At 38.0% G+C, this 16,994-nt stretch overlaps 2 protein-coding genes and 1 long non-coding RNA gene across 6 annotated transcripts; 2 read left to right on the top strand and 1 right to left on the bottom strand.

The window, feature by feature from the left end:
- Nucleotides 1-4,106: 4,106 nt before the first annotated feature.
- On the top strand, nucleotides 4,107-8,825 carry muc (dihydrolipoamide S-acetyltransferase muc). Of its 4 annotated transcripts, none has more exons than XM_017089724.4 (7): nucleotides 4,107-4,459; nucleotides 5,620-5,789; nucleotides 5,853-6,230; nucleotides 6,722-6,948; nucleotides 7,558-7,906; nucleotides 7,969-8,071; nucleotides 8,234-8,825. In XM_017089724.4, the coding sequence occupies exons 1-7, from the start codon at nucleotides 4,299-4,301 to the stop codon at nucleotides 8,361-8,363; spliced, it is 1,518 nt and encodes a 505-aa protein (XP_016945213.3). In that variant the 5' UTR covers nucleotides 4,107-4,298; the 3' UTR covers nucleotides 8,364-8,825. The 4 variants fall into 4 exon arrangements, with proteins under 4 accessions (XP_016945213.3, XP_016945223.3, XP_065719207.2 ...); XM_017089734.4 differs by having other exon boundaries at nucleotides 6,770-6,948; XM_065863135.2 differs by having other exon boundaries at nucleotides 5,853-6,161.
- A 686-nt stretch (nucleotides 8,826-9,511) lies between these two features.
- LOC108005269 (retinaldehyde-binding protein 1) lies at nucleotides 9,512-13,084 on the bottom strand. Its single transcript, XM_017068461.4, has 4 exons — nucleotides 12,928-13,084; nucleotides 12,476-12,747; nucleotides 10,285-10,746; nucleotides 9,512-9,841 (listed from the first exon to the last, which is right to left on the bottom strand). The coding sequence occupies exons 2-4, from the start codon at nucleotides 12,713-12,715 to the stop codon at nucleotides 9,659-9,661; spliced, it is 885 nt and encodes a 294-aa protein (XP_016923950.1). The 5' UTR covers nucleotides 12,716-12,747; nucleotides 12,928-13,084; the 3' UTR covers nucleotides 9,512-9,658.
- Nucleotides 13,085-14,804: 1,720 nt separating this feature from the next.
- LOC136116536 (uncharacterized) lies at nucleotides 14,805-16,525 on the top strand. Its single transcript, XR_010653496.2, has 2 exons — nucleotides 14,805-15,934; nucleotides 16,004-16,525. It is a non-coding gene; the product is annotated as an uncharacterized lncRNA (long non-coding RNA).
- The last annotated feature ends 469 nt before the right edge of the window (nucleotides 16,526-16,994 follow it).

The following is a 16,994-nucleotide window of genomic DNA, read 5'->3' on the forward strand; positions in this document are numbered from 1 at the left end:
ATTCTGTCTTAATAGAGTATATTTTCTTGACAAGAGTTTTCTAGAATTTACTATAAATCGCCTCTCCCAAGAAATTACAAACAATTTTAGTGTCGGATTTTTAAAATTCGACGAATTTTAGTCCAGAGGGCTGTCGCCCCACAACCAACTCTCCAATACTTATCAATGTTTTTATCGGATAAGCATTAACTCAAACAAGTTTTATAACTTAAAATTTTAAACCATTGAGGAAGTATAATAAATAAATTTAGAAAGGCTTTACCATAAAATGTAATTTTTGTCAATTGTTCCTTTTAAATTTGTAGCGTCCACTATACGGAGCGCCCACCGTATCCCCATGTGCATTTTCCTGGCTGCGCGTGGCTGTGTGTGAGTGCATGTGCATGTGGGTGAGGAAGAGGAAGCAGGAAGCAGCAGGCAGCACCGTCTCGGCGGAGTGTCGGCCCCCTTTTTGTGTCCCCTTCGGTGGCGGCGCCACTGTGCGAGAGAAACGGCAATACACGGGACGAAAAAGAGAGCGCCGCCTGTGACTGTGACTCGGCGGCTGGCGCTGCCTCTGCCGGCGTCGACGTCTGCGAATAAAATTCGCGCATTTGGCTCTTGATTTGCGGCAGACATTGAGCAGTGAGCATTTGATCGCCAACAGCCGGCAAACGCGGTTCGCTCTCTTCGCTTCGCCTCGCTTTCGCCATCGCCTTCGCCACTTCGCCACTTTGGCCTTTTGCCGATTTTCGGTTTATCTGTGGGCAGGAAAATCTGAATCGGCCGGGCCATATAAAATAAAAGGCCAGACAGTTTCTGGGCTTTGGCACAGTCGTTCGTTTCGCACCAAATGGGAGACAACACACAACAACGTGGGAGAAAAGAGAGCGAGGCGCTAAGAAATATTCAAAGAAAAATAGTTAACGCGCGGCGTGTTGGTGTGTCTCTGCGTGTATGTGCGTGTGTGTGCTGGTGCGTGTGTGTGTCAAGCAAAAATGCAACGGAAGTTGTCAGTCGCAAAAAAAAAAAGAAGAGAATAAAAAAACGCAAAACGGAACTGAAACATATTGTGAAATTCGAGCGACAGAGAAGGCGATACATCAACGTGGTTTCTGGAGCTTCTGGGGTTTTCTACCAAAAGGAATTAAAGAACATGAAAGAACACAAAAGAGACGGGCAGAAAAAGAAGAGCGAAGTTTATTTTTAGCATTTTGATATCACAAGGCAGCTTTTTTCGCTACACTACGAGAAAAAAATGACGCAAATGGTGACCACATGATTCCACATATTTCCATATAACAACCCATACAGAGGTAGCTTTTTAGTATTTGGGGAACTTTTTGTCGCTCAAATATTAATTTTAGATTTTTTTAACCCAGACAAAGCTCATTTTGCGGCTGTGTGAGTGTGAGCGAGTGATCGAATCTTGAGCAGGGACTACCATTTTTTTCTTGCTCAGGGTTAAGGGCAACAACGAAAAGAAAATCTTGGCTTGGCTAGGAAAAAAGCATGTGCTGCATTTTTTGCAGCAAAAAAAGAAAGAGAAGAGCGAAGAGACACCCACACACAGACAGACACACACATACACAGACGAAGACAGTCGGTTTTTGAGGTTAGGAATGCCCCACCCAAGCAATGGCTGCTCATTTATATACTGCAAATGTATATATGTATACATATATATAAGGTTGTAGCGCAGAAATTTGCCATTATTCACAGTCCAAAGCTGTTCGCGATCGCAGGTTTATGAGGCGTGTTGTAAAAGAGAGAGAAGACAGCCGAAAAGGTAGTTAAAAAATACTTTTGCAAAAATTTAAATACCCACACAGACTTGAGAGAATTCGCAAATGTATGGAAGGCACGTGTGTGTCTCAGCCGTTTTTGTGTGCCCATGTGCCTTAGTGTGTGTGTGTGTGTGAGCGATCACGCACGTATCTGCGGTTAGTAACAGAGAGAGAGGGAGAAATATCGCCAGAGAGAGCTTAAAACGCCGGTTCTTTTTTTTCCCATTTTTATGCTCATTTTTTGCGTCTTCTTTGGCTTTCATTTCTTTTGCTTGTCTCTTTACAGCGTTTCAAATATAGAATATCAAGGGTCTGCCAGACGAAGCGCAAGGAAAAGAGAATTTGCTGAATGAAATGTAATAATTCGCCGACGGATGACGTCACGTTCTATGTGGTCATTAGCACTCCATGTTCCAGCCAGAGGCGCAACAAAGGGGCGACCATTCCTCCCCGCAAAAGAGTTGGTGAAGCACTCAAGACGTACACTATCAAATCAATTGAAATATTTTCCGCACGTATCTCAAAGGTTCCCCCCAAAGTTTCCTCTAGATACGCCCCTGGTTCCAGTCTCATATGACTAATTTTGGCATTGTTATTGCATAAAATTCGCATGGCGTCATCATCATCATCATCGCGGACAACTACAGAGCCCGTAGAGATCGTTAACCCTAAAGCGGGGACCTAATACCAGGCACAAGGTCGTCTCCCGTGTCCCCCGCCCCCAAAACGGGGGTCGCCATTTGCTGCAGTTTTGTTGCCAGGCGGCCGAGAACATCTGTCTCAGTACTGCAAAAACGAAAAAGAAACCTGACTGGGCTTGGCTTTATATCTACATCTTCAACTCCAGCTACAGCTACAGCTCCATCTCGGTGTATATGATGATGTTCCCCCGGCTGAAAAAGTCTCCTACCTTGCGCGCTAATCAGTGACCGGGGCTGGTTTTTATATACAGTCAGGTACCTGAAGTAGCGCGCGTGGTGCCAGACATATATCTCCATCCCCAGCGCATTTAACTCGCTGGCGAGTCCTCGAAACAAATCCCATGTGTATCAACTGTCTCCCATGTCTATTGTACTTCATCAGGTGCTCTGGTGTGGCCCGTAACCCGGCACATGTTGAAGTACACTCAATATGAGGCGATTTGCATACGAAAATTACTTAAAACAGTGCTAAACATAATACAAATATTAAAAAAAGATATATTATAAGAATACAAGTACTCATCATTGTATTCAGCTTCGTTAATAAGACTCGATTTGTAATAAAATATATTTGTACGTTAATAATAAAATAGTATCCCTTTAAAAAATATGTTTTATTTTACTGGCAAATTTTGAGGCTTATTGTGCATCAACTTTTTTTATGTAAAAATTAAAACAGTTTTTGAACAAGGTTTGACGTGATATCTTATGGGAAAAGTTTTTTTTTTTTTAAAAAAGCTTTGAACACAAATTTTTTTGAATGGTACATTCATTTGCTTATTACAAATCAATAAAACGTTTATAAATTAAAATGCATTTTGTGAGTTTAATGTTATTCAGGTTTGACATCCTGCTCAAATTTCCAAACAGGTTGTGTGGGCTTTCGTATAAAAATAGATTGTTTACGGCCCGGAATAAATAATAACAAATCGTCCATCATCACCTAATGCCAAATTATCTTGGGCGTTTGATTAGACACAACAAATATTGTTTAACAATATTGAATTTTGACTTCATATCGTTTTATTTTAATATATGTATGTAGCTACTAGTAATCGAACTATAATTTTGGTTTAGCGTCCTCTCAAAAATTAAGTAAATTCTTTCAAAAATATGGTTTTAATATTTATATAATTTATTATATTATACTATATATATACTGTCATAAATATATATTCTTTAAAATAACTTGAAAGCTTTTCCAAATTTAATTTAGTGCGAATAGTGCATTAAAACTATCGATAACACAATTTATGATTTCTCCGCTTTAAGCGATGAAAAAGTGTAGCCAATTGGGATGTTTAAATAAATATCTTATTGGAAATCTGCCTATTGGACAACTATTAACTTAAATCTAAAAAGGCTTTATATTATAAGATACAGTTAAAAAGTGAAAAATAACCACTGCTAGTTTTGTACAATTTCATAGTATAAAACAAGTCCATTTTGTTTTTTCCTCAATGCAGAAGGATGCTAGAAACTCGGATGGGCCAATTGAAATATTCTGACTCTGAAGACTTCCTTGTTAACATTGTCAAATATTTTGATTTTTTAAAAAATTCCCACACCCGCAAAGAAAGTGCTGGTATGTTTTGGTATTCGAGCACCGCGGAGCATCTGGCATTTTTTGGCGTTCCGGCTGCGTTCACACTGACCTCCGTAAGGTTATCGGCGTAATTTTGTAAATTCTCGACTTTACCGTTCCTCGACTCGGTTTTGTTAGTCAAAATTCCAACTGCCGCGCCGCCGAAAGACCCAGTACACCCACGCGCGTTGCCACAGCAGGATTTGGAGAAGGATTCTACGTGGAGACTAACGAAAAAGGACGAAAATGCTGCGCTCCCTTGCAACAACACGAAACGAAATCGGGGCCCTTCGCTCCGTGCTCCTGCGATCGAATAACGCCACCTATATCCGCCGATCGGGCGGAAATGTGGGAGTGCGCGCCCTCAGCTGCCAGCTGATCAACTCCCGGAATCTCCAGAACATTAGGTAAAAGTCCCCCACAAATCTCCCCGCTCTCGTTGAGGTTAGAAATGGTTGTGTAATATTGCACAGTGCGTACACTGCATCGGTATTATTTGTGGGCCCATTGCGGGGCTCCCAATAGGGGGGCGATGATTGACAGCCCCGTGAACAAGTGTTTAGGCATCAATCTCGTATACCCCAAATACATATGGGGCTTACGTGTGTGGTGCGTGCTCCACTGCTGATTGGTTTTATGGCCAAGGTCGAATACACGCTTCTATATATCGCATGATGCGTGATAGTGTTTCGGCTGGCTGATAAGCTGGAAAATTCCGTCTAGTGATTTGATGGGTCACTTTTTTTGGGGGACTATTGTTTACATCGGTCGAGTGTTCGATTAAACACCTCTATATGTTCGTAGTTAGTATGGGAGTGTGGGTACGTAAACAACAACAAACCATCAGCTGACCGAGCGGCCATAAATTAACCCATCTAAATTGCTTAAATTAATTTATCCAGGTCATACCATGTAGGTTACTAGCCAAAAAATGTATATAATTTTTCATAAAAAGATAACATTTCCTTAGAAAGCATAAAAACTTTATATTACTGCAAATCTGAAAATAAAAATGTTCATTTATTTAGTTTTCAGGCTTATGATTTATATTCTCATGTAAATTTATTAAATATAAAAATAGAAAATATAGAAAATCATTTGTAATATTTAGGTGATGAAAAAATATTTAGGAAGATTGAAGTATTGTAGAAGTTGCAGCAAAAACTCGTTGGTACTATTTGTGTCTTGTAATACTATTTGCGCTCTTGCAACAAAACAATTTTTATCTTTTAGTTACACAGTACTTTCATACATTTAAAAATCTGCTATCATCTCTTACCACCTGTTGCATAAGTTTATGAATGGTATAATAATGTGGTGATCTAATTCAATATGAGGACTACTTAAAAAAAATATTCTTTTTGGAAAGAGCTCTGTGGGGACAATCAGGATTTTAACGTCCTTAACGAAAACAAAATGCTTTACGTCTTGGCTATATTGGCAACCAACATGAGATTTCTTAAATCACATTTAACCTTCGTTAACAAAACTATTTAAATATAATAAATAACCCATTCAGAGAAATAGTAATTGAAACTAAACAAATATCCCCTTCAACATAACGCAGGTCCAAACTTAACACTAGCCAACCCCTGGCGGGATGGAGCTACAACTTCGCCCGTGCCTATGCCAGCCTTCCGGAACACATCAGGGTGCCACTGCCGGCCCTATCGCCCACCATGGAGCGCGGCTCGATTGTCAGCTGGGAGAAGAAGGAGGGTGACCAACTCAACGAAGGTGGGTAGGCCGACTCTCCATAGCCCGAACCCCAAGAACTAATACATGGCGATCCGATTTCAGGTGATCTGCTGTGCGAGATTGAGACGGACAAGGCCACCATGGGCTTTGAGACGCCCGAGGAGGGCTACCTGGCCAAGATCCTCATCCAGGGTGGCACCAAGGATGTGCCTGTGGGTCAGCTGCTGTGCATCATTGTGCCAGACCAGGGCAGCGTAGCTGCCTTCGCTGACTTCAAGGACGATGGTGCAGGCGCAGCACCAGCTGCTCCGGCAGCGGCCCCAGCGCCAGCAGCTGCAGCGGCGCCTCCACCTCCGGCTCCAGTTGCTGCCGTGCCCGCTCCAGCTCCAGCCGCTGCTCCAGCAGCAGCAGGTACGGGCCGTGTGTATGCCAGTCCGATGGCCAAGCGACTAGCCGAGGCACAACAGCTGCGTCTACAAGGTTGTTCAATCCCAACTAATGCCACTCTTACAATCATCCTGTCCCATTTCGCCTTGCATGCACCACCTGACTAAAATGCATCGCAATCCATCAATTCATAGTAATGAAGAGAAAACAATCCCTTTAAAAGGGTTTGTTTATGATACAAAGAAGTAATTAATTCTTTCTTCTGCGAGAGAGTTCTTTATAATTTATTTTGCCATGCCTAACGTAAAGTTTAAAAGCTAGTGCAGTTTCAAAAGGAACCTAAAGAATCTCTATTCTAATTCATTTTTATTGCAAATTTTCGAAACGCATATAGTACATTTTAAAATTTCTTTTTGAAAACAATAGTCACCAACAAACAATTAGTTAGATCATATCTTAAAAATACTTGTTAAATTATAGTTTTTTTAAGTGCAATCATCATCACTCATTGCAAAGCACCCACCCTTTCATTTAGCGCCCCCAGTCCAATTGTTCTGTTACTAATCCGCGGCTTTTGTGTGCAGGCAAGGGCAGTGGAGTCCATGGCTCAATTAAATCTGGTGATCTTGCAGGCCAGCAAGCGGCAGGCAAGCCGTCTGCTGCGGCACCTGCCAAGGCCCCCAGGGCAGCCGGAGCCCGCTTTGAGGACATCCCGGTGACCAACATGCGGGCGGTGATCGCCAAGCGTCTGTTGGAGTCCAAGACTCAACTGCCCCATTACTACGTCACCGTCAATTGTCAAGTGGATAAGGTAAGTTATTACAAAAATGGTGTATTTTTAAAATTTTTGTAATATTGACAGATTTTTTTTTATAAACAAAACTGTTATTAGCTTTTAGTAAAGAAAGTTTACCATAGAACAACCCGATGAAAACTGTAGGCAAAATATTTTAATTCCAGAAACAATCACCTTCTAGGAAAGGTAAAGTCTTTGAAATTTCTTTATTAACAATATCTTCGGTTGTTTTATCAAAAATAATATCATGCTGAAATCAACAATCTTAGTTATGGTATAGGCCTGTTCCGGGTTTGGCATGATTTTGATTTTGGTTTCCGGTTTTCACAACTCGAGTGAATTAGTCGATTTGTATTAGGGACAGGTGTTAGTTTTACTATACTTGCATTGCTCACAGTCCTAATGAATAGAAAACAAAATTCCAAATAAACACACATGTGCAGTTCCTTAATTCGATGAGGCATGAACGGGATTTATAATCATTTGGAAATAATTGAAATTGTTGAAATAGTATTTCCAATACTCTTAAAACTTTATGGTTTCTGCAAACTTAAAGAAATTAGAATAATAAGAACGAAACACCATTTCACTACTTAAATTCTAATCATAATTAATTATTTACAGCTCCTGAAGTTCCGCGCCGCGGTGAACAAAAAGTACGAAAAGCAGGGAGCCCGCGTCTCAGTGAACGACTTCATCATTAAGGCTGTCGCTATTGCTAGTCTTAAAGTGCCCGAGGCTAACTCCGCCTGGATGGACACAGTCATCCGGCAGTACGATGACGTCGATGTTTCAGTGGCCGTCTCGACAGACAAGGGCCTGATTACCCCCATCGTCTTCAATGCCGACCGCAAGGGAGTCCTGGAGATCTCCAAGGATGTCAAGGCGCTGGCAGCCAAGGCACGCGACAACAAGCTGCAGCCCCACGAATTCCAGGGCGGCACCATCTCGGTGTCCAACCTGGGCATGTTCGGTATGGGAATTACTTGTAATACCTACTTTAAATGTGTTATCATAAATGGTATTCTTTTAAAGGTGTTAACCAGTTTGCTGCCGTTATTAATCCTCCGCAATCGTGCATCCTCGCCATTGGCACCACAACGAAACAGTTGGTGGCGGATCCTGACAGTCTCAAGGGGTAAGAGTTGCAAATATTAATAGATAAAGGCACCTAAAACTATAAGTGTTCATATAAAAGTGCTCGGAGTTTATTTATTTAGTTTTTATGTCTAAGCGCTATTATTTCATTCTCAAAAATATATCCCGAACCGAACTAATATATCTTTTCATTCCACTTCAGTTTCAGGGAGGTCAACATTCTGACGGTTACCCTGAGTGCTGATCATCGTGTGGTTGATGGTGCTGTTGCTGCCAGATGGCTGCAGCACTTCCGCGACTACCTGGAGGATCCCGCCAATATGGTGTTGTAAACGGACTGGCACTACCCTTCACATTTAGAGACTCCAACGAAAACAAAAAAATACAACAAAATTAGCATCCTCTCTCTAAGCGAGGAGTTTCAGTCGATATAAATTATGTGGATGTGTGGATTCTAATCGGTGTTACATATGTAAAGTTTTAAATTGGATTTAACTCATCCCATTTTATCACTTATATATATATAAAATTAATTGTGTAATATTTGATGTAGTTAATAATGGTCGCTGCCGTTGCCATGATTGTAGAAAGAATACACAAAATACTTGAATGATATTCGAATTAACTCACTCACAGAGCTGTAAATTTCCGTTTGATATGCAAAACGTTTTGTATGCTTTGTTCGCATATGTTGATCATGATAGAGTATGAAAATGGAAGTAGTTGAAAGTCCAAAGACGCGTTGAATAAACCTAAAACACACTCACATGAACTAGCCAATTCATAAAAAATAACTGCATTTTTATTGTAATTCTGGGTGGGGGTGATTTCGGTTAAGATATTTTCAAAATAATTAAGGCGATCGTTATATTCATTGAGAGTTTGAGAAGCCATTAAACGGCTTAAACATAATAATATATGTTGACCCCATAATATTTTGGGGTATTAATTTTATGATTGGTTCTAAGTGGATACTTGGTAAATGTTTTTTTTTAATTGGAGTACCTTTAAGGGTTTTTGAACTAAAGAAGTTAGACAAACAGAGTTAAATGGAATTTATTGTTTTTGTCTTACCTCCTTCTCTACCGCGTACGGAGATATGTATGGCTTTTCACTTGCAAATATTTATTTTTTAGATAAAAGGTAGTTAAACAAAGGCAATGCTATGTACGATTTCTCGGCACTATTTTTTGACGAATTGAAGAAACTTTCATATTGAGTATTCATGTATCAGCAGGTTTGGTTGAACCGTCTCGAGTGGGAGGTTTTTAAAATGAAAAAATATTTTACTAAACACCTTTTACCACTAAAGTGTTAAAAATTTGTTTAAAAAGTTTTGGGAAATATATATTTTTTCTTTTGTAAATTAGGTAATCCATTTTAAACAAACTCAATTACATTTTACATCTTCCCTTAGGTGTCCAATCGTATTTGGTTAACATCCCACCCAGAATTCAGTTTCCCAGAAAGTCTGCAAGCATTTTCTCAGTGGTTCTATAGTATTATGTAGCTAGTTTATTGCCAAAATGTTACGAACTAAGCAAACACAAGTTGAAAGTATTTACAAGCATAAAGTTAAGCTAATGTCAGTAGGATGTGGGTGTTTGTGGGGCGTTGAAATGGGGAATCACCACTGGGCGGGGCCCAACTGGCTCCACTCGGCCACGTACTCCGCCTGCTTCTCCAGGGCGGGGAACCACTCCACGCCACCGTAGTTGATCGCGGGCAAGGTGCCCTTGTAGTTGGCGGGCAGGATGGATGGGTCGAGGAACTTCTGAAGGGACTTCATGTCACTGCCGTGGAAGTGCATCTGTTGGGAGGAGAGCAGAATTTTTATTAATGAGTAAAGAAATATATTCATAAAAATGAGATAATTGAAAAATATTATGAAAATGCCTATCAATGTGGTTTTAACTTCGAATTTCATGGATCGTTTCTGTAAAATAAACTTTTTTCTACTTCATTTTTGTTTTTTTTTGTAATTTTCTATAGTGTGGAAAAGCAACTATCCATAAAAAATCCTTATATAGTCTGATTTGTTGAACTTGTTTTTGTATTGGCAAAGAAACGTTGCCTACTTTTTTGGAAACTAGAACTACGTTCTCAGCTTCGCAGAAGAATAACTTTTCTACTACATTTTAAAAACAATAACACAAAAAACATTTTTTTAATAACTAGAATTTGTTATAAGCAACCAATATTAAAAATGAGCTAAAAATACCTAGTCCTACGTAGTTTAAATCATCTACTTACCCTACTGTTCAGCTTCTCCTTAACGAAGGGCTTGAAGAGGGTCCAGACCATGTTGAAAATGAAGGGCTGCTTGACGAAGTGCACCTCCTTCATGCGGAGTGGCATCGCCTCCTGGATGAATGTGAGCAGTCGCTTGGAGAAGCTCGGCGACAGGGCTTTCACCTGCTTCATGCCCAGACCCTCGAAGTCCATGATGCAGACCACACCCCTCACCTGGGTCTCCTCCTCCAACTGGGCGGCCAGGTGGACCATGTAGAGCATTCTGAACATCTCATCGCTGGTGATCTCGCTGGGATCCCAAAGCTTGCCGCAGTTCACGATGAGGACTCGTCGGCCCTTCTGATCGCAATTTTTCAGCACATTGATCACACTGCCCTTCACGAACTTCTCCTTGACTTGCTCCACCAGAAGTCCTCGGACCAGAGAGGCATACTCCTTGCGGAAGCTGGCGGTGGTTTTCATCTAAAAATGTTCACGATGAGAATAGGTAAATTATAATATGTCATAATACATATATTTCGAAGTTATTAGCTAAAAATGTATACATTTTATCTTAATTTTTATCTCATTTAAAGCAGTATAACTTTGTTATTGCTTAGGTAAATCTTTGAACCCTTGACGCATACTCCTGACGGAAGTAGTCATTTTGGTTTCATCTGTTGGCTGGTGTGACATTGCCAGATTGCAATCTATACTCGATAAGGTATTGACCATTGCCCAGAACTATAAAATGTCCATATAAGTTATGCGGCTTCCTGTGATGATAAATTTAAAATGGTGAACGCTCGATTTTTATGGCCTGATTCAGTCATTCTATAAGTCATTGAATATTCTACATGCATAAGGAGAATCCGATCGAATCGGAATTGGGTCCCGCTTATCAGTAACTTCTCTGCCGGTCAGCGAGTTCAAAAGCAAAAAGTTATCAGCAGACGGGTATTGAAAGCGATCTTGTCGTTGGCTTTTATTTCAGATCGTATGTTTCTTCTTTTACAATATCCCATATATTATTTCACTTGGACTATAAATGAGGGTGCAATTTCCGAGGGACTTTGACAAAAGATTATAATTTAATTACATATCAAACAAAATAAGAACAATGGATAATAGTTTAATATGCTTTACCGCTGGTTAGGAAAAGGTTTTCCTGGAAAACCATGAAATGTGTTTTTGAATATCCAAACAATGTGGGTAATACCTATGACATAGATTTCGTGAGAAAAAAAAGCTAATTAACATTTTGTCTTTTATTATTACTTGTTTGAACTTAGGTTATAGACCCCATTTCAATAGCTCTATAATGAGCCATGTTTGCTGGCGATAAGACCTGTCGAGACGTTCTATACATTTAATAATCTCTCAAATGTTAAAACAAATGTCAAGTCACTTGTGTTGCCGCTGTTGATAAGCGATAGTCATTGGATTTTGTTTCTAAGGCGTTCGATTCATAATATATTTGCTTGAACGCAATTCGATTAAAGTTCGAGATGCTAGGTGAACTCTTGTGGAATGAATAGCGATGATTGTACTATTTATAAAGCTTAGACTGCGGAATAGTGTTAAGTGGGAAAATGTGTTTAAACAAAAAAAATTAACCATTCGATTTACCGTTCTTATTATTTCCTATTTCTTGTCATAGGATTTAATACTAGAGACTCATTAAAAATAATCTTTATAAGTAGAAATATAAACTTTTTATATCAAAATCATACTAAAACCAGTTGAATCTAATAATAATAATATAAAATTGCTTATGACTGAAAAGAAATTATTTTACGATTTTATAAATCATTTGGAAAAATTAAAAATAATAGAGTAGTTAAGCTTTTTGGTTTATTTTTCTTGTTTATAAACATTTTAAAATAAAAATGAATTAAACTTTTAACTAACCACTTGATTATTTAATGTTAAAACATAAATTTTAAATCAACACACTTTAGTTTAAGTATTAGAAGAACTCGATTTTGAATTCTATTTTTAGAATCACTTTTGTTGTTCTGTTACTAACTACACTCAAGCCTCCACATGCGAATTTCTGTAGCTTGATGTTCTTTGGCAATAGAATAAGCGTTATCTCTATTACTAAAAATCTTGATAACTTGATCAATACCATGTCAAAAGATGGTTTAACTTAGGAAAGTTCGGCTGTATTTCTTGAATACATACAATATATCACTATGATGGTACGCACCTTCTCCAAGGCTCCCTCGGGGTAAAAGTGGCAGGCGCGCAGGAAGACTGTGAGGAAGGCGTCGTCGTCCTTGTAGTTGAGCTCGGGCGTGGCCTTGAGCAGCTCCCGGAGCTGGATGATGGCCGCCGCCTTGACCTCCTCGGTTTCCCGCAGTTCCACCCTGGCTATTTCCACGGTCTCCGGCTTCAGATAGCCCAGACGCAAGTTAAAGGCCTCCTCGGCGATATCGGTGGCAGCCATTATGTCGGTTGGTGATTTCTATATGTCGGGGCCTGCGTGTTGGATTCGAGAAATGCGTTCTGTGTTAGTTTTTCTGATCACTGATTGCCATGGGGAAATTGCAACTTAATTCGGGGTAATTTGGCACCAGCACTTTTGAATCGATTTGTTTGAACAATCTTCCCCGATTATCCGGGTTAGTATGTTGTATCTTTACTTTTTTTGTTTTTTACCTAAGGCGAAGTCTAGCGATTTTCACTTTTTTGAGGGTTTTTCAGCGTTCTATAGTTTTGCTTCCTCGCGACTCGTGCGGTTCGAGTCAACTGAAATTCGGTTTGCCTTTGGAAACCCTTGTGAGTTAGCTTCTATATTATATATCAACCGAACGACAGCTTCGACGTCGACGTCGATGATAAAGCGCTTCGCGGCAGAGGCGATCGCTGTAGTCTTGAGTCGACTTCCATTTCCATTCCTTATCTTTTAGACTAATGGCGCTGAGCAAAAAGAACAACAAAAATCAGAAAAAAGGTCACCATTCCGGCTGTCAATCACCTTACGCCTTTAACCCTCGGGCATCTCCATTGAACCCCCGTCTAGGCCTGAAATCCGACTTTCAACTCAGTTCCGAGTTTTGGGTAATTTTGATATTCGTGATGTTTACACGCGCCTGGCGTCTTGAACCTTAGTTTAAATTACCTTTACCTCGATCTTACCCTCACTACATCTCCACTTCGTCTGGGGCACGTAATAAAAAAGACAAATTTGTTAAAAAAATCATAAATATCAATTAACAGCGAAAAAAAGGTTGGAACCAGCCTATTGACAGCGGAAACAGCGCACTGTTTATGGTGCCACTCATAATACCCGTAAAGCATTAAGATAATGCCTTAAGGTACTGCTTAAAGATACCCTGTAATCATTACCTGCCAAATAAAATAATTTTAAGATGTCTAAAATAGGTGTTTCTAGTCAAATTTCCATAAGAGTAAGAGAGATAAATTTTAGTTCTAGAATATCGTAATATTGTTTAAAAAGAGGTGATTCTTTTATATTTCTGATTATATCATATTATTAAAAACTAAATGGTTTTGAAAATTATCCCAACCCTATTAAAAATACATGCAATGGTCTTAAATCTATTATAACTTAGTTTTAGCTATGATATTGACATGCCTTTTACCAACCAAATTAACCCTATGCTTTAACATTTTTTACAGGGTACGTAAATTAGTTTCAGCTATGACTTGGAGTGCTTTTTCTGTACATTGTACCAACCATATTAACCCTATGCTTTAAAACTTTTTACAGGGTACGAAAACTACTTTCGACTAAAGTCCAACACGGCATTCTTAGGTGATAACAGCTCCCAAAATTATTCTTTTTCTGGGGTTATTATCGAATGTTTCGTGTTCTACTGGAGAGAGAGAAGCCAACATTTACTATATAGGAATTCTAATCACAGCTCATAATCCTTATCAGTGGCAGCGCTGCCAGCGTCGTTAGTAGTATATTTTCTTCGGTTTGTTTAACTGAGAAATATTGTTTTTGTTGCCTCATTCAGGGTGGGTGGTAAGTGGGCGGTGGGGTGTGGTGGGTGGATCTTCGTCTTTTCACACCTTTCGGGGCATTGAATCCGAGCGGGGATCGTGAATCGACCCGTTATCATTGTTAACCGCTTTTGTTGCTGCATTTCATATTGTTATTATTGGTACGTGATCGGGTCTTTGTTTTGAAATTCATGTCCCAAACACAAAACCATTTTGTTGCCCCCTTTGCTAATATCGACTTATACGTGTTTCCTTACAAATACAGTGGACACTAGAAAAAACAACTTTAAATAATTTCATAATGTATTTATTAATTCATTTACTTTGTTTGTTAATTGTATACACTTTTATTATAAAAGTTAATGTAAATAATATTACAACTGTTCTATATAATATTTATAAAAATATAAACTAAGTTGATATGTACAAATTCTTACATGTATTCTTGAAATATTATATAGTTTCAAAAAGTTTTTAAGAATATTTACTTAAATATTAAAATATTATATTGGTCCTATAATCAAAAATTTGGAATTGCTTTTTATTAAATTAATTAATTTAATAATTTATTTATGACTAGTTCATTTCTTTGATAAACCACTGTACCTTCACGTAAGAATTACTGTTTTATACAACTGCCATATAGTGTAGTCACAGGGCAAAGTCTTCATTCTTGATACGATTTGTTGTCGAAGCTCAACGTAGTCGTCAACCCATTACTTTTTTTGTTGTTGTTTCTCTGTTTTCGATTTTGCTCAAGTATACGATTTGATTTTGTTATTGTTTTTACTTCTTTGTTACTAAGTTGCCGAGCTTATTAATTCATTCTTCCTGGCTTATATTGATACTGCTATTGGTGCTGCATCAGCTGGTTTATCGAGCTTCTGTTTTGCTACTGTTGATGAGCATTTAAATGCGTTTAAAAGATTCAGATATTTGTTAGGAGTGTTCAGGATCGATATCTGTCTTATTTGCCAAGAAATAATAGACGAGCGATTGATTAACTTACTTATATTGAAACCTACAGATGTTAGGAAAACTGCATATAGCGAATTTCACACAGTGGTTTAAGATACAGAGAAAATGTTTAGTTTTTTCTTAAAATATTTATAATACCTTAAATCCAAAAAAATAAAAAATTGCATTATAAAACTTACTTATAAAAATACAATCAGCCTTAATAGTGCTCTTAAAAGAGCTTCACTAATTTAAAATTTGGAGATTTATTGAGGTTATAATATTTTTATGTAAGTCATTCAAATCAACTTGAAATACCATGATCACAATCCGTGGCTTTACTTTTAAAGAATGATTCGCGAGCTAACACCTAATCAAGGGTATATAGCTTTGGGATAGCTTATCGCAAGAACTATTGAACACAAATGCGAACGACTTATTAAACAGCCTATTCCAATGGGCTAAAAATATTTATATATAGCCCTCTTAAAGCTAATCGCAAGATATGCAGTGTATATTGATGATGTACATCATGCTTATATTCCATGGCTTCCGTTGATAAGTTAAAAATCCCCAGCTGAGAAGGCTTTTTGTGTTTCCCTTTTACTAGCGATAAGGTCAAGATAGTGTACTTCTAAGTTATGACATATGTTTAAATAAAGGAAGATAGGTATACTTAATCGTCACTGTTTTATTTGAACTTTAAACATGTGGAGAAAATCTAGTACTTTGACAGGTGAGTAACAGTAACAAGATATCTTAAATTACCAGAGAAACACCTGCACAAAGTGCACTTAATTAATAGAGCATACCATTGATCAATGTCTTACAAAACACCATTTACTCAAACGGACGAAGTTCACCCACCCTGGCATACATTGAGCTGATTTCCGAGTTCGACTTTGATCCTCCAGTAATCGCTGACGTCGAAAGTGCTCAGAACGACAATTTGCTGCTAAAGTCAACAAATGTGTGTCATCTGTGATGAAACATGAGCTTTACGAAAATACTTACTTTGGAAAACCACTGATGCATAATCGCTTAACTATTTTTGAAAATGGCGAAAAAATAAAAGTAAACCAATATTAAAATTTGCAAGTTTGTGCGATTCGTAAACACTTGAAAATATTTAAGTTGACCTATGGACTAGGTTGAGAGAACTATCTTAAGTTTCTGAGAATACTTTTGTAGCTGCCTGGTGAGGTCAGTTACAGTCCAAGTCTATTCTTCTGTGACATATAATTTAAGGTAATTAACAATAGGCTTTAAGTTTTTACGATTATTATATTTGTTTCTGTTCGCATTAAGTATTTTTATTAGACAAAAGGAGGAATGCTTTTGATCTTTAACATTTTTGACGTATTAGAAACAAAAAATGTTCAAAACTTTTAAAGATCACTCAAAAAAAGTTTCAAAACATAATAAATACAAATATTTTGTAGCTGATTACTAAGTTATACAACTAAAGATAAATAAATCATATAGAATATAAATTCTAATGACCATATAAATTATAAAACATTCATCGTATGTAAACATTGCGTATACGTAATGCATGCTATTCTGCTGACTTATTAACTGCTTGTAAGTATAATAATAATATATATAATATAAATATATAATTATATATAAAAGGTTTTAAAATTATTTTAAATAGTAATTTCTTATTATGCATTTTTAAGAATAATAGCCAAAAAAAAACATTGCTTTCATTTGTATCCACAAAGTATCTTAACGTAACCGTTTATGTAATAACATTAGGTAATTAATCAACAAGCTATTTGGTTCTCAATACG

This window comes from Drosophila suzukii, chromosome 2L (genome assembly GCF_043229965.1).
Source record: "Drosophila suzukii chromosome 2L, CBGP_Dsuzu_IsoJpt1.0, whole genome shotgun sequence".
Taxonomy (NCBI): Eukaryota; Metazoa; Arthropoda; class Insecta; order Diptera; family Drosophilidae; genus Drosophila; species Drosophila suzukii.

Excerpts from the sequence above, each read along its gene's own strand:
- muc (XM_017089724.4), top strand. The coding sequence starts at position 4,299 with ATGCTGCGCTCCCTTGCAACAACACGAAACGAAATCGGGGCCCTTCGC. Across the intron at positions 6,231-6,721 it reads ACAACAGCTGCGTCTACAAG|GCAAGGGCAGTGGAGTCCAT; the intron begins GTTGTTCAATCC and ends TTTTGTGTGCAG. Across the intron at positions 8,072-8,233 it reads GATCCTGACAGTCTCAAGGG|TTTCAGGGAGGTCAACATTC; the intron begins GTAAGAGTTGCA and ends ATTCCACTTCAG.
- LOC108005269 (XM_017068461.4), bottom strand. The coding sequence starts at position 12,715 with ATGGCTGCCACCGATATCGCCGAGGAGGCCTTTAACTTGCGTCTGGGC. Across the intron at positions 10,747-12,475 it reads CCGAGGGAGCCTTGGAGAAG|ATGAAAACCACCGCCAGCTT; the intron begins GTGCGTACCATC and ends GAACATTTTTAG. Across the intron at positions 9,842-10,284 it reads AGGAGAAGCTGAACAGTAGG|ATGCACTTCCACGGCAGTGA; the intron begins GTAAGTAGATGA and ends TCCTCCCAACAG.